The following is a 27,817-nucleotide window of genomic DNA, read 5'->3' as shown; positions in this document are numbered from 1 at the left end:
CATTACTAGAAATTTCCCTTCACCTCAAACAGCAACCCTACACTCATTTCTTAACTCCCCATTGCCCCTTCCCCCATTTCTCTTAACCCATACTCTACTTTTCATCTCTATGGTCATATTTTCTGATAATTTCTTTGTGTTTACTGTGGGGCTTAAAATTAAACTTTTAAATCCATAACAATCTTGTTTTTCTTTGATACCAACTTAATTTCAATAGGACACATAAACTATGTACCTATACTCCTCCATTCCCCCATCTTTATATAGTTGTTGTCAAAAATTACATATTTTACCTTGAGTTCAAAACGACTGATTTGTCATTAGAGTTTGTGTATTTTATATCATGTAGGAAGTAAATAGTGGAGTTACAATTCAAAAATTATTGACTTCTATTTGTATTCCATTGTGGTCAGAGATTGTGCTTTGAATATGTTCAAATTTTTTTTTTTTTTAATTTATTGAGGCTTGTTTTATGTCGCAGAATATGGTCCATTCTGGAGAAAGATCCATGATCCCTAGAGAAAAATGAGTGTCCTGGTGATTTGGGATGTAAGATTCTGTATATGTCTGTTAAAATTCTCTATATCTCTTTTTCCTTTCTTTGTTCCTCTGTTGGTAGGGCTCCCTTTAGTATCTGAAGTAGGGCAGGTCCTTTATTGGCAAACTCTCTCAGCATTTGTTTGTGAAAAATTTAAGCTCTCCCTCAAATTTGAAGGAGAGTTTTGCTGGATAAAGTATTTTTGGTTGGAAATTTTTCTCTCAGAATTTTAAATATGTCATGCTACTGCCTTCTCACCTCCATGGTGGCCGCTGAGTAGTCACAACTTAGTCTTATGCTGTTTCCTTTGTATGTGGTGAATTGCTTTTCTCTTGCTGCTTTCAGAACTTGCTCCTTCTCTTCAGTATTTGAGAGTCTGATCAGAATATGTCTTGGAGTGGGTTTATTTGGATTTTTTCTATTTGGAGTTCGCTGGGCATTTATGCTTTGTGTATTTATATTGAGTAGAAGGTTTGGGAAGTTTTCCCCAACAATTTCTTTGAATACTCTTTCTAGACCTTTACCCTTCTCTTCCCCTTCTGGGACACCAATGAGTCTTATATTTGGATGTTTTATTTTATCTATTGTATCCCTGAGATCCGTTTCGATTTTTTTGATTTTTTTTCTCCATTCTTTCTTTTGTTCTTTCATTTTCTGTTCTGTGGACCTCTAGGATACTGCGTCATTGTTCACCTTCCTCTAATCTTGTATTATGAGTATCCAGAGTCTTTAATTTGGTCAACGGTTTCTTTTATTTCCATAAGATCTTCTATTTTTGTATTTAATCTTGCAATTTCTTCTTTATGCTCTTCTAGGGTCTTCTTTATGTCCCTTTTATCCTGTTCCATGGTCGTCTTCATGTCTTTATATCCTGTGCCATGTTTTCGTTCCTCGATTGTATTTGTTTGATTAATTGTGCCAAGTACTATGTCTCTTCTGATATTTTGATTTGGGTGTTTGGGATCGGGTTCTCCATGTCGTCTGGTTTTTCTGTTGTTTTTGGCCTCTTGGTATTTGCTTTGCTTGATAGGGTTCTTTCAAGTTGTTAAGAAAAAAAAAAAGAATCTAATTTTTCAGAAATACAAGTTGGTGGCGTACACTTTCTCCAACTAACCAGCAGATGGTGTCTGCGAGTCACCTATACCCCTCAAGTCAGTTCTCCCCAACTCTGTCTCTGTGGTGTGTGGGGAAATGATTTTTGTGGGGTTCAGTTGGTGAACTCAGTTTGGGTTTGTAAAGTTGGAGCTGTCCTCCCTGAACGTGGGGCGTGTGTCTGAGTGGTCAGGGAGGCAGGGCAGCTTTAATATTCAAACCTCCCAGGTGTTCCTGGAGATTCAAGGCTGTTGCAAGAGTCTAAGCCTTCATTTCAGTTTTGCCCCAGATTCTCTCTGTTGCCGACCCACAAACCACCGGCATTGACGTAGCATCCCTTGGTTTTCCAAGCGGGCTCCCCTTCTCAGCTGTGATCTTCCAGGACCTCTGCTGAGGGAAGGCTGTGCTACGTCACTAGTGCGTGTCGTCCCTCAAGGGAAGCCCCGGGCCGCCAGGCTGTGCCGGGGCGCTCTCTGCCTGATGCAAAGATTAGCCTATAATTCTTGACTGGTGTAAGTTCTGAATGAAAGGCAGGTAGTAGAGCTGGGCCCCACCCCTTTCCTCTTTTTCTTTTTTTTTTTTTTTTGGCATATGAAAATTTATTACTACTGTGTTTGCTTTGCATAATCAAAATTTATGATCTTGGTCTTTCCTTCTTGCCTTTATATAAGGCCAAAAGTGAGACATTGGCTACTTTGACAACCTTAAAGTGGACTCCAGGAATGTCACCAACAGCATGACGTTTGCGACCAAATCCAGCAACCAAAACTTCATCATTTTCCTCAATAAAGTTCAAGCAACCATCATTGGGTACGAAGGCTGTGATTTTCTTGCCATTCTTGATTAGCTGGACCCTGACACACTTCCTGATGGCAGAATTTGGCTGTTTGGCTTCAACCCCTACTTTTTCCAACACGATCCCCTTTGCATGGGAAGCGCCTCCAAAAGGGTTGGCCTTCAAGGCTGTCCCCAAATGGGCTTTCTTGTACTGTTTATCATGCCATTTCTGGTCCCGTCGGTGGCTACGGAGTTTCCCGGCAGTACGAAGACCACGACACTTGCCCATCTTCCCGGAGCCCCTTTCCTCTTAGAGAAGATAGACACCTTAGGGGGAGGTCATTAACATTTCAGTGGTCTCTCTCTGCCTGTGCTATACCCTTGTCTGGGTCAAAGAACTGGGAACTGAAAATGGCTGAGGCTTTCTCCACTGAGTCGAAAAAGGAACAGAGCTAGTCCGAGGTGACCCTCTGACTCTCCAAGGTCACTCGTCACCCAAAGCCTCTGTCTACTTGTTGGGGATTTGTACCTTGTAGTGAGCAGTTCACACTTGCTAATTAAAACCCCAGTTGGAGCTCAGCTGAGCTATATTCACTTGCTGGGAGAAGGCTTCTCTCTGGCACCACACGGCTTTGTAGCTCGGGCTGTGGGGGAGGGGTCTCTCAATGTGGATCTGCAGTTTTTACCTACAGATTTTATGCTGTGATCTCGGGCATTCCTCCCAATTCAGGTTAGTGTACGATGAGTGGACGATCACGTTTGTCCCCCTGCAGTTAGTCCGGATTATTTACTAGTTGTTTCTGTTTTTTTTTCGTTGTTCCAGGGGGACTACTTAGCTTCCACTCCTCTCTATGCCGCGATCTTAGATGCTTCTAATGTAATTTTATTGAAGTATATTCACATACCATACAATCTTCTGAAGTGTACAACAGCTGTTCACAGTTTCATCATATGTTGTGCATTCAGCACCACAGTCTATTTTTGAACATTTTTCTTACACCAGAAAGAATAAAAATAAGAATAAAAAAAGTAAAAAAGAGCACCCAAATCATCTCCCCATCCTACCCTATTTTTCATTTAGTTTTTGTCCCAATTTTTCTACTCACCCATCCATACAGTGGATAAAGGGAGTGTGATCCACAAGGTTTTCACAATCACACTGTCACCCCATGTAAGTTACATAGTTGTACAATTGTCTTCAAGAATCAAGGCTACTGAGCTGCAGTTTGATAGTTTCACGTATTTACTTCTAGCTATTCCAATACACAAAAACCTAAAAAGGGATATCTATTCATAAGAATGCCCGCCAGAGTGATCTGTTGACTTCATTGAACTCTCTCAGCCACTGAAACTTTTATTTTGTTTCATTTTTGCTTCTCCCATTTGGTCAAGAAGATGTTCTCAATTCCACGATGCCGGGTCCAGGCTTGTCCCCTGGTGTCATGTCCTGCGTTGCTGGGGAGATTTATACCCCTGGGAGTTAGGTCCCATGTATTGGGGAGGGCAGTGAGTTCACCTGCCAAGTTGGCTTAGCTAGAGAGAGAGGGCCACAGCTGAGCAACAAAGAGGTACTCTGGGAGAGACTCTTAGGCACAATTGTAAGTAGGCTTAGCCTCTCCTTTTCAGTAACAATCTTCATAAGGGCAAGACAGAGGGCTTGGCATACCAAGCCGTCAGTCCTCAGTGTTTTTGAGAACATCAGCAACAATCCAGGTGAGGAAGTCCAACATTTCTGCATTTTCCTCCAGCTCCTCAGGGGGACTCTGCATATATATTTTTATTCTCTGCCCAAATTACTTTAGGATGTATTGCTTTCACATTAACCTGTACAAACTACCAGATCTAACTTCCTGTTCAAAGTTCCGTATAATTATGATATTTGAAGAACTGACTGTACGAGTTAAATTATTTAGTGTACTACAGAAAATATAGATCCTACACAAGGTAAACATCTCTTCCCTTGATCTTACATGGAATTTGAAGTTTTAAAACAGTGTTGTCCTTTACTCTTTGGCCTGATTTGCCCTAGTCCTAACGAGATCTGCTTCATTCATATCTCTAATTGAAATCTGTACTCTTTTTTTAGCTTTTTTACAGTTTCTGTATGCTAATACTGACATTCATATCTGCCGAAATCTAGCTCTGAGTTTCACACCACCTGCTTTTTAACCTCATCATAAACCCACAGTTTTGGTATTTCCGTGGTCTGTCTGTGTGTTTAAACAATCACATGAGTAAAGAATCACTTGGCAATTTCAGAAGTGAAACTCCAATATGAAACTCTCATTTCCTCCAGAAGCAATAAAATATTTGTTAGCCTCAAACTTGATTCTCTACAGGTTATAAGGAAGACTTGGCTTTCTTTATTGTCCATTTCTTCTTTACCTCCTGACACAAATGTCTCAGTCTTACAGCTGAGACATCCATTCATTTAGAATGGTTTTGTAACTTTTCTATATTAGGAGATTTATAAAAGAGGGTTTGATACTAGAGGACTCTAATCTTTTTTTGTTTATTTCATTTAACATGTCTGTGTACATCATTTATCTACTTTGTTTATTGGCTTAGCCATAAACTGTATATGTGTGTGTTTGTACAACATCCTTGTTTGGGATTCTCGGCATAGTAAGAGTGAGTATATGTTACTGCCAGAATCTAGGGAAATAATTGTAAAGTATGTTTGCAGGCAATTGTCCTTGCGACAATAAAAGAGAGGTAGGTTAGAGTAGGTAAAAAGGATTGAAAACAGGATAGGAAGAGGAAAATGTGGTATAGCTGATTCTTGAACCTAGTTCTTTGGAATTTCAGATCCTAAGTTCTCATTATTCTGTGCTCTTTGTATCCTTGCCTGTGAGTGGAGATAATAGTAAATGGAGACATTTCAGTGATATGAAGGGATAATAGTTCAGAAATAAGGGGGAGGGAAACTTCATTGAGCCAAAATTGTGATAGATGCATAATTGATCTTCATAATACATGGGTATTATCAGTCTCACTTTACCAATGAGAAAACAGATCCAGATAAATTAACTTGCCCAACACCACATCAGTAGAAAATGCTACAGCAAAGATCTAAACCAAAGTTCTCTGATTCTAAGGCCTATTCTCTTTTTTCTGTACCAGTTTCTTCAAAACTGAATTCGAAAAGTATAGGGAAGAATACATATGCAAAGGATAAGAAAAGTGAATGTTTAAATTATAGATTACAGTGGAAATGTTCCAGTGTGATTAATTTGAATTTATAGTTTAACACAGGAGTAGAGTAATTGAAGAGAATATTGTAATGATCAAAATTTTTTCTTCAGAATTTAGAAAAATCATATAACACATAATTTCAAAGTTTTTAGTTATTAAACCCATGCATGGTCAGGGTTGTGATAGTCATTTGTCTCTCAAACTGGAGTATAAGTCCCATGGGCAAGGATTATATCCTTTGTTTTCTCCTTCACTGTGCCTAGTCAATAAACAGTTGTTACTTGCCTCTTTAATAATTGTGCTGTCATTGACAAAAATTTCATTTGCTTATTTTTGCCCTGTTTTTTTTCCCAGACTCTGAGAATTAATATTACTTTTCACTTAGATTATTTTTTTAACTCAGGTAATTTATCAGGTTGACTTTTTTAAAATTTTATTTTATTTTTATTTTGAAATAAATTCAAAGTTACATGAATAGTTGCAAAAACAATACTAGCCCCATACACAGAATTCCATCATACCCTGACCCCCCCTCCCCCGATAGCTCAATCCACCAACTTTAACATGCTGTCACATCACTATTTCTTTCCCTCCCTATCTATCATCCATCATATATTTCTCTGTCTTCTGAACATATGAGAGTTAGCTGCACACGTCCTTGAACATACACTATAATTCACGTATGTACTTCCCATGAACAAGAACATTCTTTTATATAATTCCATTAAGCATAGGTTAGAAGTATGAGTCAACAATGATACAATGCTTACATTCTATATTTCCTTTTCCTTATGTCTCAACTGTGTCCCTTCGAGCCACCTGTCCTCCACCCTCCAATCCCATCCAAGTTCATCCTTATCATTCAATTGTTGTCTTGTTAGACTGTCTTTTTTTTTTTTCTCTTTTTTCAATTGTGGAAACATACATGCAGCCTAAATCTTCCCATTCCACCCCTTTCCTAGCCTTCCATTAGTGGGATTAATCACATTTAGAATTAATCACATTTAATCACATTTAGAATGTTATGCTCTTTCCCACCATCCATTGCTAGAAATTTCCCTTCACCTCAAACAGCAACCCTACACTCCTTTCTTAACTTCCCATTGCCCCTTCCCCCATTTCTCTTAACCCAAACTCTACATTTCATCTCTATGGTTATATTTTCTGACAATTTCTTTGTGTTTACTGTGGGGCTTAAAATTAACCTCTTAAATCCATATTAATCTTGTTTTTCTTTGATACCACCTTCACTTCAATAGGGCACGTAAACTATGTTCCTATACTCCTTCATTCCCCCACCTTTATATAGCTGTCTAAAATTACGTATTTTACACTGAGTTCAAAACCACTGATTTGTCCTTAGATTTTGTGTATTTTTTATCATGTAGGAAGTAAATAGTGGAGTTATAGTTCAAAAATTATTGACTTCTATTTATATTCCATTGTGTTTGGAGAATGTTCTTTGAGTATATTCAAAAATTTTTTTTTTAATTTCTTGAGGCTTGTTTTATGTCCCAGCTTATGGTCCCCTCTGGAGAAAGATCTGTGATCACTAGAGAAAAATGAGTGTCCTGGTGATTTGGGATGAAAGGTACTATATATGTCTGTTAAAATTCTCTATATCTCTTTCTCCTTTCTTTGTCTCTTTGTTGGTAGTGTTCCTTTAGAATCTGAAGTAGGACAGGTCTTTTATTGGCAAAGTCTCTCAGCATTTGTTTGTCTGTGAAAAATTTAAGTTCTCCCTCAAATATGAAGGAGAGTTTTGCTGGATAAAGTATTCTTGGCTGGAAATTTTTTGCTCTCAGAATTTTAAATATGTCATGCCACTGCCTTCTCGCCTCCATAGTGGCCACTGAGTAGTCACTACTTAGTTTTATATTGTTTCCTTTGCATGTGGTGAACTGCTTTTCTCTTGCTGCTTTCAGAACTTGCTCCTTCTCTTCAGTATTTGAGAGTCTGATCAGAATATGTCTTGGGGTGGGTTTATTTGGATCTATTCTATTTGGAGTTCGCTGGGCATTTATGCTTTGTGTGTTTATATTGTGTAGAAGGTTGGGGAAGTTTTCCCCAACAATTTCTTTGAATACTCTTTCTAGACCTTTACCCTTCTCTTCCCCTTCTGGGACACCAATGAGTCTTAAGTTTGGACGTTTTATTTTATCTATCGTTTCCCTGAGATCCATTGCGATTTTTTCAATTTTTTTCTCCATTCTTTCTTTTGTTCTTTCATTTTCTGTTCTGTGGATTTCTAGGACACTGAGATGTTGTTCAGCTTCCTCTAGTCTTGTATTGTGAATATCCAGAGTCTTTTTAATTGGCCAACAGTTTCTTTTATTTCCATAAGATCTTCTATTTTTTAATTTACTCTTGCAATGTCTTTATGCTCTTCTAGGGTCTTTTTCATGGCACTTATATCCTGGGCCATTGTCCTCTTGATGTCCTTTAAATCCTTTGCCATGTTTTTGTTCTTTGATTATAGTTCTTTAATTAATTTTGCAATGTACAGCGTTTCTTCCGAAATGTTGATTTGTGTGTTTGGAGCTGGATTCTCCATATCATCTGGTTTTATCATATGCATTAAGATTTTCTGTTGTTTTTGGCCTCTTGGCATTTGTTTTGCTTGATAGGGTTCTTTCAAGTTGTATCAAAAAAAAAAAAAAGGATATCGATCTAATTTTTCAAAGACACAGTTTGGTGATGTACACTTTCTCTAACTAACCAGCAGATGGCGTCTGTGAGCCACCTATATCCCTCCAGTCAGTTCTCAACCTTTTTTCCCATGAAGTGTGGGGAAATGATTCTTGTGTGTTCAGTTGGAGAACTCAGTTTGGGTGTGTTGTTGGAGCCGTCTGCCCTGAATGTGGGGCGTGTGTACGGGTGGCCAGGGAGAAAGGGCAGTTCTCTCTCGGTGTCCCACAAACCACCAGACTTGGCGTAGCGCCCCTGGGTTCTCCCAGTGGATCCCCCCTCCCAGCTGCCATCCTCCCTCAGCCGAGGGGAATGCCGTGCTACGTCATCGGTGTGCGCCGTCCCTCAAGGGAAGCCTTGGGCCACCGGGCTGTGCTGCAGGGCTCTCAGCTCGTTTCAGAATGCAGAATGTGTGAGGCTGTCTTTACTGCAATGCCTTGTGGGCTGAGAGCAGCTGAGGTTTTCTCCGCAGACAGCGAGCGAGAGACAGAATATTTCCCCCAATTCTCCCAAGGTCAGTTGTCACCAGAAGCCTCTGTCTGCTTGTTGAGGATTTGCTGTCTGTATTGAGCAGGTAATATTAAAACTTCACTTGGAGTTGGGCTGAGAAAGTGCGTGGCGTGGGTTCCGTGAGGGAGGGGCTCTCGGCTCTAGGTTCTCGGCTCTCAGCGCGGGTCCGCAATTTTACTTACAGATTTTATGCTGTGATCTCGGGCATTCCTCCCAGTTCATGTCGGTGGTTGTTGAATGTACAGTCACGTTTGTCTCCCCACTATTATTCCAGGTTATTTGCTGGTTTTTTGTTCATTTATAAGTTGTTCTGGGAGAGACTAAGTCTTCCACTTCTTTCTATGCCGCCGTCTTCCCAGAATCCCCTCTCAGGTTGACTTTTGTATACAAAAAGAAGGCTGCTGTACACATAGACCTGTCTTACTATGGAGAAATTACTTGGGGTAATGGAAATAAGCCAGTGTATGTGTGTGGAGTGATTTGTTTTAAAAATTGAAATTAGAGTTTGTGCAGTTAATGTTTATTTATGAATCTACTTTGTTGCTTTTAGGATATTCGGAAATTCTTTGGAGTTATACCAAGTGGAAAGAAACCTGTAAGTGAAACAGTCAAGAAGAATGAGAAATCGCAGTCTGCTGAAGAAACTTTAAAAGCAAAGAAAGGAATAAAGGAAATCAAGGTCGGTTTTCCTAATACTATTTTGAATTTTTTTGGAAAGTTAAATAAAATCTGTCCTCAACTTGATATGTTGGGAGCCTTGAGTAAATACAGATTTCAACTCATTTAGCGGAGGAAAAAGAAAACTAATAAGGTTGTTACTTATTTCTAACTAATATAACTTATTTATAGCTTGGTGTTTTTCTTTGTTTTTTTTTTGGGCACAGAGGCGGAACCCTTTTGGTTGTTAAAACTTTGCATTTTAAGTAAGACCAAAGCTGACTCACAGAGGCATGAGCCTTTTCCTCATGTGAATGGTGTTAGACTTCTGATGAGAGAAGGCTTTGGAGGAAAGCTTTATTCTTGACCCTGTCCTTCGAGAAATTAAGATGTAATGTCACTATGGAAAGCAAGTAATGACTACAGTGGTGTATTCTGAGTTAGTGCTGTTCTAGTTCATGTAAAATGTGATAATCTTGTAACTCTTTGGACTTGTTACTATACCCCCCAAGCTTTATGCTCTAGTTGTCATAGTTTTATATCTATGTATGTTAATATGCCATAATTCGGTGTAATACTTTTTGCTTTAAATAGATATATATGTATATATTTTAAAGAAAGTAGGATGAAGAAAAAATATATATATATATTTGTTTTTAAAGAAAGTAGGATGAAGAAAAGTACTATTTTATATTTATCCACATATTTGTTATTTCTGGTGCTCTTCATTTCTTTTGAAGCTGTTTCCATCATATACCATTTTCTTTCAACTTGAAGAACTTTCTTTAGCATTTTTTGTAGTGAAGTCTGCTGGCAATGAAATTTTTTGTTTATCCAAAAATCTCTTTATTTTGCCTACACTCTTTTTTTTTTTCTTTATTAGAGAAGTTGTGGGTTTATAGAACAGTCATGCGTAAAATACAGGATTTCCTTATACCACCCTGTTATTGACACCTTGCATTGGTGTGGAACATTTGTTACAATTGGTGATAGCACATTTTTATAATTGTACTATGAACTTAGTCCATGGTTTAACTTAGGGTTTGCTGTTTGTGTAGTGTAGTTCCATGGATTTTTAAAAAGATTTTTAATCTATTACTGTATATACAATGTAACATTTCCTCATTTAATCACATTTGTAATTATATTTCAGTGCTTTTAATTACATTCACAATGTTGTGTACCATTATCCATTATCAAAGCATTCCACCATTCCAAATAGGAACCCTGTGTATTTTAAGCCTTAACTCCCCATTCCTTGTCTTTACCCCATCTGCTAGTAACCTATAATCTAGATTCTGACCTATGAGTTTGCTTATTCTAATTGTTTCAAATCAGTGAGATCATACAATAGTTGTCTTTTGTGTCTGGTGTATTTTAGTTAACAAGATGTCTTCAAGGTTCGTCCATGTTGTTGCATGCTTTAGGACTTCATTCCTTCTTACTGCTGAGTGATATTCCATTGTATGTATATGCCACATTTTCTTTATCCATTCATTGGTTGATGGACATTTGTATTGTTTCCATCTTTTGGCAGTTGTGAATAATGTTGCTGTGAATATTGGTGGGAAATATCAGTTTAAGTCCCTGCTTTCAGTTCTTTTGGGTATATAACTAGTAGTGGGATTGCCACGTCATATGGCAGTTTTGTATCTTAACTCCCTGAGGAACTGCCAAACTGTCTTCCAAAGCAGCTGCAACATTCTACATTCCTACTAGCAGTGAATGAGTGTTCCTGTTTCTCCACATCCTCTCTGAAACTTGTAGTTTTCTTTTTTTTTTTTTGATAATGGCCATTCTAGTAGGTGTGCAATGTTATCTTTTGGTTTTGCGTTGTATTTCCCTGATAGCTAGTGATGTTGAATATCTTTTCATGTGCCTTTTAGCCATTTGTAGTTCCTCTTTGGAAAAATGTCTATTTAAGTCTTTTGCCCATTTTTTAAATGGGGCTGTCTTTTTATTGTTAAATTGGAGGATTTCTTTATATATTCTGGATGTTAAACTTTTACAAATTATGTGGTTTCCAAAGAGTTTCATGGTGTAGACTGTTGTTTTACCTTCATGATAAAGTTCTTTGAGGAGTAAAGTTTTTAATTTTGATGAGACCCTGTTTATTTTTTCTTTTGTTACTTGTGCCTTGGGTGTAATGTCTAAGAAATCATTGCCTAATACAAGGTCTGAAGATGCTTTGCTATGTTTTCTCTTGTAAGTTTGATATTTCTGGCTCATATGTTTAGGTCTTTGATCCATTTTGTGTTGATTATTGTATGAGGTGTGAGATAAGGGTCCTCCTTTTCCTTGCAAATGGAGATCCAGTTTTCCCAGTAACATTTGTTGACTATTCTTTACCCCGCTTCATATACCCAGATCCACCAGTTTTAGTATTTTGCACATTTGCCATATCATTCTATCTGTCTGTCTATCTATCTATCTATCTATCGCTCTATTTATCAATCCATTTTCTGAACACTTGAGTGTAGGTTGTTTACATTATGCTGCTTGAGCACTTAATACTGTCGTCTATATTTCCTAACAAGGATATTCACTTATATAACCACCTTAGGTGCAGTTCACGAAATTTAGCATTGATACAAAGCTTTCAGTCTATATTCTGATTTTTTTTGTATGTCCCAATAATGTCCTTTTGAGCATTTTTTCCTCCCTTGCTAGGTCCCATCCAGGATGATGCATTGCATTTAAATGTCATTGTCTCTTTAGTTGCCTTTTTCTTCTTTTTTGTTTATTTCAGTTGTGAGGACATATATACAACATAAACTTTCCCATCGCAACCACTCCCAAGTATACCATTCAGTGGGATTAATTACATTCAAAGTATTGTGGTACCCTTACCACCTTCCTTTATAAAAACTTTCCTGTCTTCACAAACAGAAATCGTATACCCCTAATGTACTAACTCCCTATTTCTCCTGCTCCTCACTCCTGGCAACCTGTACTCTACTTTCTAGAAAGTATGAGCTTGCATATTCTCCAGTATTCCTTGAAGGATATTTTTTCTGGATGTGGAATTTTGAGTTGACAGTTTTTTGTTTTTGTTTTTGTTTTTTTTTTTTTCCTTTTTTTGTTTCAGCATTTTAAAGATGTTCCACTGTCATTGGACCTCAGATTTTTTGGTGAGATGTTAGCAGTCATTCATCTTGATTTCCCCTTCATTTAATACATTGTTTTTCTTACATTCTGTGAAAGAGTTTGTCTTGCTTTGGTTTCTGGTAAATTGTGTATAGTATGTCTAGGTATGGTTTTCCTTGTTTTTATCCTGCTTAGGGTTTTTGAGCTTCTTGAATCTCTATATTTTTATCTTTCATCAAATTTGGGAACTTTTTGCCATTATTTCTTCAACTATTTTTTCTGCCCCTTTCTTTCCTCTCCTCTGGAATTCCATATATATATATATATATATATATATATATATGTTTTAGTTTCCTGGCTTCTAAAGCAAATACCATGCAGTGGTTGGCTTAAACAATGGGAATTCATTGTTTCACTGTTTTGAGGCTTTAAGTCCAAATTAAGGTGTCATCAAGGCAATGCTTTCTTCTTGAAGACTGAAGACTGGTGTTCTGGGGCTGGCTATCAGCAATCCTTGGTCCTTGGCTTTTCTGTTACATGGCAATACACATGGTGATCTCTCCTGGCTTCTCCCTTCTCTTCTGGGTTCCTTTGACCTTCACCTTCTGGCTGCTCCCTCCGTGACTTTCTCTCTCTCTCTGTGGTCTTCCCCATAAGGCTTTCAGAAATAGAGTTAAGATTATCCTGAATCAGTTGGGCTGTATCCTGCGAAAATGTTGATTATTTTGGTTTAGAAAACTCCAAACTTTTATCATCCTTGTGATGGACAATAATAGCTAAAATCTTTGTTCAATTCTTTTAACCTTAGCTGGGCAATTAGAATCATTCTGCAAATGCATAATAAGAGGTCAGCCAGAGATTTGAGCAAAGTTTATAGGCAGAATTTGAGACTTCCTCTCTGTGGATTTGCCCTTCTGGGATTCATTTTTCCCTTATTTTGAGTTGTTATGGTTGCCCCTAACTCTGATCCAGTGGTGTATTAGAATTACAATGGCTAATTTTTCCCATTTTCACAAGCTAGTTGATTGTTCTTAGATTTTTGAAGTTTTATGGTAATGGATAGAGATATATTTCTACAGTGTAATTGATCACAATTTTTGAAGTCTGCTTTCTTGATGCTTTCTGGGAAAACGTGCGTATTTAGAAATGTGATATATAACTAAAAAATATAAGTAATATGGTTTTGCGTGGTTTTATTTAGTTTTCCCATAGATATTGGCCAATGTTGGGCCCCAAATTCCTTGGCTTTTATTTTTATCACTCCCTTTCATTTTCAAGAAGCACTTATCTTGCATTTTCTGACATACATTTTGTTACATATAGGTTAGTGCTGAAATTTGAGCTGAACAATAATATAGCTTTTTCTATAACTGTTTCTTCCCCATCCGAATTCACTTATTGTCCAGCTTATTTGTTAACCCAATCAGGGCATTTTTGACATTTTGGGCTGGATATTTCTTTGTTACAGAGGACTATTCTATGCATTGTAACATGTTTAGTAGTATCCTTTGCTTCTACACATTAGATGCCAGTGCCTCCTCCTACCCCCCCACCCAGAGTTGTGACAACCAAAAATATCTTCTGGGGGACAAAATTGCCCCTGGTTGAGAACCACTGAGCCCAAGTATAGTGAGTAATAGAAGGGAAAGATATATAGGCTTCTTGGTGTACTAATTATACTGTGGTATTTATAGGTAAATAGTTCTTGTAAAGAAGGCAGCTCCAAGCAAAAGCAACCAAACAAGAAAAAGAGGATCATCTATGATTCAGGTAATATTTCTTCTGAGGAACTTTAAAGTTTAAGAATTGTTTTATATCCCTTAGAACAGTGTTCTGAGATACACAGTACTATGTGATGTTAATAGTTGCTGTGAGGAGTATGTGTTCAGATAGTGTTTTAAATAATTTTGCTTCACTGCAGAACTTAGAGTTAAATGTGTTAATGTATTAAAGATTCATTTAGAGGGGGTTGTAGCATGTCTCAGATTTACTTTGATATGGTTTATTTTAAAAAAATACTTTTAACTTTTCTTCGATCTGTGTTTCTTAGAAATTGAATTTCGAAATTATACCTTGGAAAATTGCTTTTAAAACAAAGATGTAAATATAAATTTGGCTTGCTTGAAAGATTTGGGCCTTTGTTGGATTTTAGAAGAATGAACATAATTTAAAGGCTTTTCTTTGAATATGCTTTTAATATAGGGAACATGAATTTTTGTACATGCTTTTTATGATGAAATAATGGTAGGAATCAGAAAGTTTTTTTTTTTGTGGGGAAGATCCATCTGGTGTGTGAATTCTTAAGAGTAGTAAACTATGGAAGCATTTATGGATTGTCAGGATTTTGATGGTGATTGCAAAGCTTCTGGCTCAATTCTAAACTTTGAGTGTTTATTGTTTGCCTTTTACTGCTCTGTAAAAGAATTGTAAAGAATTTGAAAGAAGTACATGTGTCTGTTCCCCTGGAGTTTGCATCTTTTGGGAAACTTTGGAAATTTGGTTTTTATACAATTTAGAACAGTATGAGACAGGATTTATAAATGCATGATGCAGAGGTAGAGGAAGGACACTAAAGTCTATGGAACATCTGTTTTCGCCAGGTACTGCACTATGTACTTACACTTTGCCATAGTTTACATTTAAGTACTCTGGGCAAATAGTCTGTGATAGGCAGAATAGTGGTCCCCAAAGATGTCTATTTTCTAATTCCTGGAACTTGTGAATATGGTAGGTTACATGTCAAAGGGGATTAAGTTGCAGGTGGAATTGAGGTTGTTAACCATATGACCTTAAAATAGGGAGATTATCTTGAATTTTTTGGGTGGACCCAGTTTAATCACAGTGTTCTTAAAAGTGGAAGATGGAAGCAGAAGAGAGGTAGATAGAGACCGATTATGGAAGAAGGCCAGGGAACCAGAGCGATGGTACCATAAGAAAGACTTGGCCTGATGTTGCTGACTTTGAAGATGGAGGAAGGGGGCTGTGAATCAAGGAGTACTGACAGCCTCTAAAAACTGGAAAGGGCAAGGAAACGGATTCTTTCCTAGAGCGTTCAGAAAGGAATGCAGCTCTGCCAACACATTCATTTTAGCCCAGTGAGACCTGCAGAACTGTAAGATAAATTTTTGTTGTTTTAAGCCACTAAACATGTGGTAATTTGTTACAGCAGCGATAGAAAACTAATGCCTAGGCTTACCAGGGGTAGAAGTAATTTGTAAGAACTCATGAAAGAGACATAACTCAAAAAGAATCTTGAGGAATTGGTTTATAAACACTACTTTAAAAATACACTATATTAAAATATTTCTCTTCAAAGTTTTGTTTTATTTTCCTCTCACATACAGATTCAGAATCAGAGGAGACAGCACAGGTAAAAAATGCCAAAAAGCAATCAGAAAAATTGACGTTGTCTTCTAAACCTGGTAAAATTCTACGGCAGGATCCTGTTACATACATTTCAGAAACAGGTAAGGGTACTGAATGTGTTTAGTGTTTTAGAGAGATCAGTGTACTTGAGCTTCTCATTGGTGTCTACATGTGCCTCCTTCACTTTGAATTGAATTTCTGTTGCCTTTTATGCTTTGTTGAATTGTTTTTGTCAGGGGAAGGCATTTTGACATTTTCTGTGATTAAGGCAGTCAGTTAAGGGTCAATTACAGGGATTGACCCTTTGCTCAAAAATTCCAAGCCTCTGAGATTTTTTTAAAGTGCTCTATATTGAATCATGTAGGTTAAAGCTCTATTCGTAATCATATTTTAAAGTATTATTGGGTTTTGTTTTTTGTTGACTTTTAAAAAATTTTTTTGATTAAAGAAGTTGTAGGTTTGCAGAAAAATCATGCAGAAAATAATGTCTTCATATAATTCCCCTATTTACTCCTTGCATTAGTCTGATACATTTGTTAGGACTGATGAAGAATATTATTACAGTTGTACTGTTAACTATAGTCCATGGTTTGCATTAGGGTTTTCTCTGTGTTGTACAGTCTTATAATTTATTTTTTTTTAAATTTTTTATTCTAGTAACATATACAACCTAAAATTTCCCCTTTTAACCACATTCAAATATGAGTCAGTTTCTGTTAATTATGTTTACAATGTTGTACTGTCATCACCACCATCCATTACCATTACTTTACCATCAACCCAAATGGAAGCTCTGCACTATTTAAGCATTTACACCATTTCACTACCCCCTACTCTAGCTTTTTTTTTTTTTTAAATTGCATGTCTTTATTTTATCACTCATCTAACCATACACTGGATAAAGGGGGTGTCAGTCACAAGGTTTTTACAATCATATGGTCATAAGATAAAAGCTATATAGTTATATAATCATTATCAAAGGTCAAGGCTATTGGATTACAGTTCAACAATTTCAGGTATTTTTTGGTTAATACACTAGAAACTGAAAAGAAATATCTATATAATGATTCAGTAGTCATAATCATTTGTTAAATCCTAATTTCACATTTACAACTCCTCCCTCTCATTTGATCATTCAAACTTCAGAGATATCTGGACAGTGACCATTCTAACTTCTTCATGCTGAAAAGGGGTGTTGACAATATGGGGTAGAGGAGTGAAACTGGTTGATGTTCTTGGAGAGACTGGTACCTCTGGGTTTCAGGGCTTATCTTGCATAGGAACAATCTGAAGGCTTTTAAGTTTCTGAAAAAATAAACTTAATAAGTGTTCCAGTTTGCTAATGCTGCCATTATGCAAAATACCAGAAATAGACTGGCTTTTATAAAGGGGGTTTATTTGGTTACAAATTTACAGTCTGAAGGCCATGAAAATGTCCAAATTAAGGCATCAACACAAGTATACCTTCAGTGAAGGAGGGCCGATGACATCCAGAAAACCTCTGTTAGCTGGGAAGGCATGGCGTCTGCTGATTCTGAGTTGTGTTCCAGCTCCTCTCTCAGCTCCTGTGTGTCTCTGAAGCGTTAGCAAAAGTCTACTTTCAATGCCCATCTCTAAAATGTCTCTCTAAGCTGCAGCAGCATCTGGGCCTGTGTGGCTCTTTTTAAAGTACTCTAATAAGCTATTCAAGACCCATGCTGAATGGGTGGGTCCACACCTCCATGGAAATAACCAAATCAAAGGTATTACCCACAGTTGGGTGGGTCACATTTCCATGAAAACAACCTAATCCAAAGATTCCAATCTAATTAACACTAATAATCTGTCTCCACAAGATTGCATTAAGGAATATGGCATTTTGGGGGACATGATACACCCAAACTGGCGCAATAAGTAAAACTTCTGTGAAGTCTTAGATATAGCCCAGGGGTATTCTTTAGGGATTTCAGGAATACTGTTGGTTGGGGCTTGGCATACTGTGGCAATTTGCACTATCTGGCTGAAGCTTGCATAAGATTAACCTCCGGACTCTATTTGAAATCTCTTAGTCCCTGAAACTTTATTTGGTTTCATTTTTTACCCTTGTGGTCAAGAAAGCATTGTCAATCCCACAATGCCAGAGCCAGGCTCATCCCTGGGAGTCATGTCTCATGGTGCCACGGAAACTTTTACCCTTGGGAATCATGTCCCACATAGGGGAGGGTAGTGATTTTATTTGCAGAGTTTGGCTTAGAGAGGCCACATTTGAGCAACAAAAGAGGTTCTCTTGGGGTGAGGCTTATCTTCTCCTTTTTACGAATAAGTTTCATAAGGGCAAGTCTCAAGATGGAGGGCTTGGCTTATTAAATTGGGGATCCCTTTTGTTTGAGAGAATATCAGGAATTCTCCAGATGGGGAAGTTTAATAGTTCCACATTATTTCTCTAGTCTCTCAAGGGACTTTGCAAATACTTTTTCATTTTCTGCTCAAAATACTCTGGAATGTATCAGAGTATTACATTAACCTGTACAGAATATCAAGATTTAATTTCCTATTCTAGGTTCCGTGTAATTAGGTTGTTTAAATAAACTGACCAGACAGATTAAATTAGATTTGTGCTACAGAAAATTTAAATTTTGGACAAAACAAGCATCTTCCTTTGGTCTCACACAGAAGTTGAAGTTTTAAAATACAGACAGTATCCATCCTTTACTTTGTATTCTGATTTACCTTAGTTCTCACCTTATCAGCTTCATTCATATGTCTAATTGAAGTCTGATCTCTTTATCGGCTTCTTTAACAGTTGCTGTGTGGAGTAATCCGGACTTTCAGAGCTGTAGAACTCCCAACTCTGATTCTCAGTGTCACACAGATACCCAAAGCTCCAGGGAGCTACCAGGTTATACACAAAGAGCAGGCATGTCATAATTTAGAAATCACAGTTAAAACTCAGGAATAAATGTGACTGCTGTAATAATTTACAATCTAGGCCCTAATTTTCTTATAGGCATTTTCTAAATGAAGCTATTTTCAGAAATAAAAACATTTGACAGTTGACTTGTATTGGGGTCATCAGCCACCAACCACACATTTACCTTTACACATTTACCAGGGTTATGTTAATTATCAGGTAGAATACAATTTATATACTTGCCTTGCTTCTCTCTCTCTTTTTTTAAAAAAGTTTTATTCACACATCATACAGTCCATTGTAAGTGTACAATCAGTGGCTCTTGTTAATAACCACATAGTTATGCATTCACCACTACAGTTAATATGAGAACACAGTCATTTTTATTGGGTTTTAAAACTTCTTTTTCATGTAAGTTTTTTGTTGTACATTCTGAGGTCATAATTATCTAAGTGGATAATGGTTATTAATATTAGTGTTTTGTAAATTTAACACAAATGTAACGTGATTCCCTGGATAACCTGGTGAGACTAAAGATTTTAGCATTGTCTTTTTTAAAAAGATTGTTTTGTATTTACATTTATTTCTGATCTGTTTTAAGAATGATCAAAAAAACAAGACACTCTAGCACCTTTTTAAATGAGCAACCGACACAGTGCCAGGCAAGATGCAACCTCCGCAAATGAATTAATTAGACTTTCAAAAAGAGCAAAGAAAAAAAAAACAAGATATTCATAAATATGTACTAGTCTTAATATTTCATAGTGTAAATGTTTCATAGGTAATAACCTTTTATAGTGATGAGCCCTGGGTTGTACCATCATCCTAGAAAAAACACTCAGGTGAGTTAGTTGTAAAATCATTTTGATTGTAGAATTGTTAACTCCTGTAGGAAAGAAATAAATAAAAGAAATAAATAACAGAAATAAAAAGTCAGATATATTAACCTTCCAACTTGCAGGGCTGTTGAATTGGCTCCTATGTAGAAATGTTTGAAAGGGCTGTGAGAGCATCTAACTTATTGATTTGTTCATTTTGAGGAATACTTCTGAAAAAAAATTTTTTTTTTAAACAGTCACTGGTATTGCTAATTAAGTGAATACACCTGGTTTGAAGATTCATGGTAAAAACTGCATAATTATTCTGGCACAGCTTGTTACAATTTACATTCGACAACATTTATTAAGTGTATTTTGTGTGACAGAAAAAAGGTGCTGGGGATACAAAAGATGACTGAAGACTCCAAGTACTACAGGAGTTGGTTGAAGGCTGCAGTAGTTAAGTAGAGATCTTTTTTTTTTTAATGCAATTTTATTGAGACACATTCACACACCATATAATCCATCCAGAGTATACAATCAGTGGCTCACCAGTATCATCATCTAAGTGTGCATTCATCGCCACAGTCAATTTTAGAACATTATTATTCCAAAAGAAAAGAAAAGAAAAAAAAAAGAACGCCTACAACACCCCATGCCCGTTATCCCCCCTTATTGTTTATAGATATTTTTTGTCTTTATTACTTATCTGTCCATACACTGGATAAAGGGTGTGTCAGTCACAAGGTTTTCACAATCACATGGTCACACAATACAAGCTATATAGTTACACAGTCATCATGAAGAATCAAGTCTATTGGATTATAGTTCAGCAGATTCAGGTGTTTTCAGGGAGAGATCTTGGTGAAGGGGATAAGTTTTGACCTGGCCTTTGAAGGATGAGCAAGTGAGAGAGGAGACGAACATATCAGATTAAGTGGACAGCATTATTTAAGGCACAGCATCCAGCACAAGATTGATGTGTTCATAGGTTACCAAAGAGATTACTTGCCTACAGGATATGGAGTAATGGGAGATAGATGAGACCAGATCAGGGAAGACCTTGAAAGCTGGGTAGATGAATTTAGATTTGACATAGCAGGCAAAAGGAAACCATTGAAGTTTTTTTAACAGAGTTGTAGAATGATGAAAATAGTATCTGAGAGTAATTGCTAAATTACTAGTATTTGGATCGGTTGATAAATACAGAAGTCATAATTAGGGAGGCTAAATAGGAAATATTTTCAATAGTCTAGAAGTAAAGTAACAAGAGCCTATCTAAGAAGTTGGCAATAGTAAGGGACTGATCTGTATACATTTTGACATGGGTTTTTAGATTACCTGTAAACTTCATTTAGCCATGCTATCTGTGGTCTCCTATTTTTATGGACAGTTGGAGTTGATGTTATTAACATGCTTATGGTTTTTTTTTAAATTTTAATAACAGCTTTATTGAGATATTCACATACTGTACAATTCACCTCTAAGGTTTTATTGTTACTATTGGAATTTGCAGGTAAAGGTCAAGGAGTCTGGAGAAAAGAGTAACAATAAAACTTCACTTACATGTATGGGCTGTTATTTGATCATATGAAAGTACTCACGGTAGATAAATTGGTCAGTCAGTAGGGAATGAAACAGAAAAGAAAGTCCTTATGTTGTAGAAAGAATCTGGGACTTGAAGGTCAGACGCCCAGCCTTGGAGTTGCATTCTTGTTTCCCTTCGTAACAGCTGTGTGACTTTGGGTTAAAGCTCACGTAGTCTATCTCTTTTTCTATGAACCAGGAATACTAATTGCATAAGCTTGATGGGAAGAATTAATGGGATGATGCATATGAAAGGACTAGACCCAGTGCTTGGATAATAATATGCATGCATAAGGAGAATAAAAAAGAAAAATTAGCCCACAGAGCTTTGTAGGCTGTATGAGACATTTATTTGATAAAGTTGTTCAAAATGTGCAAAGACAACATATAAGTGATGTGAACGTATTTTCTGTAGAAATTTTGGTAAGCTAAGATGTTTCTTTATTATGGCAGGTGGCAGACTCTCTTTTAACCTGTTTGTTCTATTGCTAAATATCGGCTCAGGCATATTGTGCAAATGAACTCTTCCATTAAGATGTTCCCCTCTTAGATCTGGGTACTTTTGTGAAGTTTTGAATAAGTGGGAGGTTTGTTATGTAACGAAGGTGGTGTGATCAAGGTTTCCAGTGCTACCCTGGAAACGTCAAAGTTGGTGTGTAGATAGCTATGGCCTTCGACTGCGGATCAAGGCTGTCGTTATCTTGTGCTTTTAGGTACACAAAGGGTCAGACAGTTTAAGCTGTGATCACAGATTTTCTTTAACATGGGGCTGTTTATTTCAGCCAGGATTTTTTGAATGTTCTTTTCTGAAGAGATGTCTGATATTTTTTCAAAATTTTTATAAATTTAGGCAGTGTTTGTGTCTTGCTGTCAATGCCATGCACATGTGAAAGTGAACATTGCTCTTTGTTTTAGCTAAAAATCTTAGAGTTCAATGTACCCATCTAATGTGATATTTAGTGACACAGTATTCTGTTTTTTCTTAGAATTGAGATACAGGAAAGACAGTAGCTCTTTTCTTGCCTTTGTTTTATTTTCTCATGCTGTTATATTCTTTAAGATGATAGGTGAATGGGAGGATGAAAAGTCCTTCTTCCTTCCATAAAAGAGAATGAGACAGTTTTTAAAATGTCTACAATAATATTAGGACAGTAAAATCAGAAATAGAATAAAAAAATTACCAAAAATGAAAATGTAACTTTTTGAAATTAATACATAAACTGGAAAGTAGTTGACTTTAAAATAGTTTTTATTACTCTTTGTACTTTTTTAAGCTAAAACTACAATTTTTCTGTACTGTCATGAATATTTTCATTTCTATTATCAGTATATGGTTAAATAAAATATCTGTGGTAATAATAGCTTAAAAATAAAAATTCTAATCTAAAATTGTTTTTGGAGATTGGGAGATTCTCATTGTAAAAGTATTGTCATGATTCATTTTTAAAAATCTGTTCTGTTCAAAAGAAACAACTTCTGTTTCATTATCCTTATTTTTAATTTTCTTTTATGCTCATCCTCTGCATTCTGATTTTTTTTTTTTTTTTTTTTTGCATTCTGATTTTAAAAACTACTCTTTGATTTCTATTGGTATTTTTGTTGCAAAGTAGCATGTATAGTATTTAAGAGCATGAGCTCTTGATCAGACTGCTTGGGTTAAATCTCACTTATCTGTCCTCATTTCCTTATATGAAAAATGAGGATATTACTAGTACCTTGATCAGAGACCATTGTGATGATCAAATGAAATAATTAATGCTTTGAAAAGCAATTAAAATAGGATCTGACACAAGAAATGCTCAATAATATTTGTTTTTCTTAGTTTTTGGTTTTATTGTATACCTACAACTGCCTTTAAAGACCATGCTAAAAACATTTTGCTTTTGCTTAAGTCCTTACGGCTTCCTGTTGATTATGTAATTGTGCTTTAGAAAGTTAGAAAATTTTATTTGACCCACTTATGTTTTAAATATATGTGGTCTTCGTTGCTGTTTGCACAATGCTGTTAGAAACAGTGGGAAACAGACTTAGGAAGTAATTTAGGTTTTTATTATTTTTGTTTATATTATTATACAGATTTTAGGTTATATTATTATATAGGTCATCAGTCTTACCATTTAGCTCCATGACAAATATTTTCATCATCATTTTGTTTGATTAAATCTGACTTCTATTATTATTTATTGATTGTTAAGTAATTTAACCACATTAAGCTCCCAAGTTACAGGAAAAGGAAGAAAATTGCTTATAAATATCTTTATAGCTAACCATCGACTCTAGTAAAATATTCTTGTAGGTTGGTAAAAATCCAAATACTTGTTGTACTGGGTAAATATATTTGCCTTTAGTTGTTTAATGAAGTGAGAGACCTTGAGTTTTGTTTGGCAAAGATGACCTTTTCTTATCCGGTTTCATCAGGGGCTGCTGTTTGATCGAAAATGGTGGGGGGTTTTCTTGTCTTGAGAATTGTTTATAACTCATAATTTTAAATGGCCACATAATTTCAGAGGCAGTTTGTGCTTTTGAAGTTATGATTATTTTGGGGGTGTTAAGTGGGAAAAAAATTGGGGATGTTTTCTCTAGGTTATCATGTAATATCAGTGCCGTGTGGCTTGGGAAGATAGTAGCAGAAAATACTACTGGGTATGTGTGTGTAACATTCTCTTTGCTAATTTTTAGATACATACAGTTTTGTATATCAGACAAATAGGAATGGATTCTGTATAGGATGGAGAGCTTTTTCTTAAATGTTGTCAATGATTGAGGCAGAAAATTTCTTTGAAGTGAGGAAGCTACGAACTGTGTATTATATTTCTTTGATTATACTTGTTGGGAAATTAATATTGATTTGTGCCCTATGATTCTGTATAAAAGAAACCACGTTTAGAATTTTTGGAGCATGGAGGAAGTATTTAGATTTACATTATTTTAAATTACCTAAGAAGCAAATTTACATACTTTATTGAAAAAGAATTAAACAATTCAGATAAAAATTTCCCATTCCCTCCCATAGTCCTTTTATCTTATAAAGCTATATAAATAAATTTTATATGTATTTCTAAGTAAATATACATACATATACATATATATTTATTTCAGTAGCATCTTTTTGTAAAATTTCTGCAGCTTGCTTTTTAATAACTTAAATGTTTTATCCTTTCCTTCTTCCTCCTTCTCTTTCTTCCTCCTTCTTTCTCCCCTTCCTCTTTTTCTTTCTTCCAATACAGAAAGCTCCCTACCTCATTCTTTTAAATTGCTATGTAGAATTTAATAGTATGGGTTTAATTTTTCTCATTCTCTTATTTTTGGATACTGGATATTGGATTGTTGAAGTGAACATCATTGTTAAAGCTTGTTTGGAGTTTAATCTATTTAAATATTCCTAAATGGATAAATTACAGTGAAAATATGATCATTTAAAAGGGAATAGTATTTCTTGAGGTAAGTGGCATTCATTTTAAGAATGTAGTTTATGCACTTATGGAGAATAGAGTGGGGATTTCACTTCCTGCTTCTGGGCACAGGACTTACATATAAGGGTTATCTCCCCGCCAACCCCACCTTCAGCATTTCCCATTTTACTCTTACTAATCTTAGGAGTTGGAATACCCTTAATACTTTTTTTTTTTTAATTTTTTTTTATTTTACATGTGCTACTGTTAAGTCAGCTCTTCACACACACATGCACACACACCCCAGTTCTCAGATCTGTAAAAAGGGCTTTGCATTTATCCTTACTAAATAAAACAAAAAAACTCTATTTAAAGATTTTGTCTTGTTAGATTCCAGGCTGATGAGATCTTTTGTATCCTGATTCTGTTATCTATTTAAAAATTTTTTTCATTTGAATACTTTTATTTAACAACATTAAATCCTCACTAATTTATTCAATACACATTCCATGTGTTCAGTTTATTATACATAACAGTGTATACATTAAAGAACAAAGCCTAGTCTTGCCTTCAAAGGCTTCAGGTATATTGGGGAGACAAGACTGTTAAGTAAAAATTATAGTATGAGGTAAAAATTAACAAAAAGTGATAAAAATATCTTCCAAGGATTTTCAGGAATGGGTGAGATAATTTTCATTTTGGAGTTCAATTCCTGGAGAAGGAAATTTGAGATAAATGTGAAAGGTTTTGGTAGGATTCTTTTTTTTTTAATAAGAAATTTTATTTTGAGATAAATTCAAACTTACAGGAACAGTTGCAAAAACAGTACAAACCCCATACATAGAACTCCAGCATACCCCGACCCCCCCTCCCCTGATACCCCGATCCACCACGTTTAACATCCTGTCATACCGCCATTTCTTTCTTTCTTTCCCTCCCTCCCTCCCTCCCTCCCTTTCTCCCTCCCTATCATCCATCATCTATTGCTGTCTCCTGAACATATGAGAGCAAGCTGCACAGATCCTTGAAAAAACAATATAATTCACATATACATTTCCCATGAACAAGAACATTCTTTTATGCAAGCCCATTAAACGTGGCTAAGAAGTTCAAGAAATTCAACCCTGATACAAAGCTTACATTCTGTATTTCCCTTTTTTTTTTTTTTCCCTTATGTCCCATCTGTGTCCCTTTGAGCCTCCTGTCCTCCATCCTCAGATCCCATCCAGGATCATCCTTGGCATTTAGTTGTCATCTATTTAGACTGTCTTTTTTTTTCAATTGTGGAAACATATATACAGCCTAAATCTTCCCATTCCACCCCCTCCCTAATATTCCATTAGTGGGATTAATCACATTTAGAATGTTGCAATGCTATCATCTTCCCACCATCCATTTCTGGAAGTTTCCTTTCACCTCAAACAGAAACCGTACACTCATTTCTTAACTCCCCGTTTCCCCTTCCCCCACTTCTCGGAACCCCTACTCTACTTTTCATCTCTATGGTCATATTCTCTGATACTTTCTTTGTTTACTGTGGAGCTTAAATTTAACCTCTTAAATCTATAACAATCTTGTTTTTCTTTGATACCAACTTAACTTCAATATGACACATAAACTATGTTCCTATACTCCCTCATTCCCCCACTTTTATGTAGTTCTTGTCAAAAATTACATATTTTACATTGAGTCCCAAACCACTGATTTATCATTACAGTTTATGTATTTTAGATCCTGTAGGAAGTAAATAATGGAGTTACAAATCAAAAATACAGTAGTGTTGGTATTTATATTTACCATGTGATCTTTAGTGGCACCCTTTATTTCTTCGTGTAGTTTCAGTCAGTTGTTTAGTGTCCCTTCCTTTCAGCCTGCTCAACTCCCTTTAGCATTTCTTATAGGACTGATCTACTGGTGGTGAAGTCCCTCAGCTTTTTTCTCTTTCGGTAGGGCTCCCTTTAGAATCTGAAGTAGGGCAGGTCTTTTATTAGCAAAATCTCTCAGCATTTGTTTGTCTGTGAAAAATTTAAGCTCTCCCTCAAATTTGAAGGAGAGTTTTGCTGGATAAAGTATTCTTGATTAGAAATTTTTCTCTCTCAGTATTTTAAATATGTCATGCCACTGCCTTCTTGCTTCCATGGTGGCTGCTGAGTAGTCACTACTTAGTCTTATGTTGTTTCCTTTGTAGTGGTGACTTGCTTTTCTCTTGCTACTTCTCTTCAGTATTTGAGAGTCTGATCAGAATATGTCTTGTAGTGGGTTTATTTGGATTTATTCTATTTGGAGTTCGCTGGACATTTATGCTTTGTGTATTTATATTGAGTAGAAGGTTTGGGAAGTTTTCCCCAACAATTTCTTTGAATACTCTTTCTAGACCTTTACCCTTCTCTTCCCCTTCTGGGACACCAATGAGTCTTAAATTTGGACGTTTTATTTTATCTATCATATCCCTGAGATCCATTTAGATTTTTTAGATTTTTTTCCCCGTTCTTTCTTTTGTTCTTTCATTTTCTGTTCTGTGGTCCTTGAGGAGGCTGAGTTGTTGTTCAGCTTCCTCTAATCTTTTTTTTTTTTTTTTTTTTTTTTTTTTTTAAAAGGAAAAAGAGGAAATAAAAATGTTTAATAATAAATTAAAATGGAAGAATAAAATCAGGTATATCAAACATTACAATAAATTTAAACAGACTAAATTCTCTTATTAAAAGACAAAGACTGACATATAACTTTTAAAAGGTAGCGTCTATGAAGAAGATATAATAATTATGAACCTAAATGCCTAAAACATCAGAGGAGCTAAATTTCACAAAAACTCCATTAGAAATTCAAAGATAAATAGATAAAAATGTAGTTATAATATATTTCTCTCAGGTGAGACCAGGAGAGGACATGCCCAATTGATCCTAGACCAAATTGCTAACCTACAGAACTGAGTGCATGTAAAATGATTGCTGTTTTAAGCCACTATTTTGGGGGAGGGGTGCTTTGTTATGCAACAACAGATAACTGATACACAAGGCTCCTCAAAAAGAGGTAGGCTTTCCCTCCTCTATTCTACCATAATACATCTCCTAAGGTGCTTGCAGCACTCTGTTATCTGACTTTCCTCCCCACCAGGCTTTAGATTCCTGGAGTATCTTAAATCAGTTTCCCAGTGGACAGCCGTATGCCTAATCATGTAAGTGTCCAGTTATGGTTTGTTGACCAAATGAATTGTCACACA

At 36.1% G+C, this 27,817-nt stretch overlaps 2 protein-coding genes across 6 annotated transcripts in view; one reads left to right on the top strand and one right to left on the bottom strand.

Annotated features, from left to right (window-relative positions):
- Positions 1 to 27,817, top strand: part of RFC1 (replication factor C subunit 1) — a 114,163-nt gene that overhangs the window by 28,617 nt on the left and 57,729 nt on the right. For all 5 annotated transcript variants that reach the window (XM_037829609.1, XM_037829608.1, XM_037829607.1 and 2 more), the window contains exons 2-4: positions 9,351 to 9,479; positions 14,239 to 14,314; positions 15,889 to 16,011. In XM_037829609.1, the coding sequence (XP_037685537.1) occupies positions 9,351 to 9,479; positions 14,239 to 14,314; positions 15,889 to 16,011 (328 nt within the window). The remainder of the gene's footprint in view (positions 1 to 9,350; positions 9,480 to 14,238; positions 14,315 to 15,888; positions 16,012 to 27,817) is intronic.
- Positions 2,250 to 2,702, bottom strand: LOC119529326 (40S ribosomal protein S23-like). Its single transcript, XM_037829610.1, has one exon. The coding sequence runs from the start codon at positions 2,694 to 2,696 to the stop codon at positions 2,265 to 2,267; it is 432 nt and encodes a 143-aa protein (XP_037685538.1). The 5' UTR covers positions 2,697 to 2,702; the 3' UTR covers positions 2,250 to 2,264.

Source organism: Choloepus didactylus, chromosome 3 (genome assembly GCF_015220235.1).
Source record: "Choloepus didactylus isolate mChoDid1 chromosome 3, mChoDid1.pri, whole genome shotgun sequence".
Lineage (NCBI taxonomy): Eukaryota > Metazoa > Chordata > Mammalia > Pilosa > Megalonychidae > Choloepus > Choloepus didactylus.
This window is presented reverse-complemented; position numbering and strand designations above follow the sequence as displayed.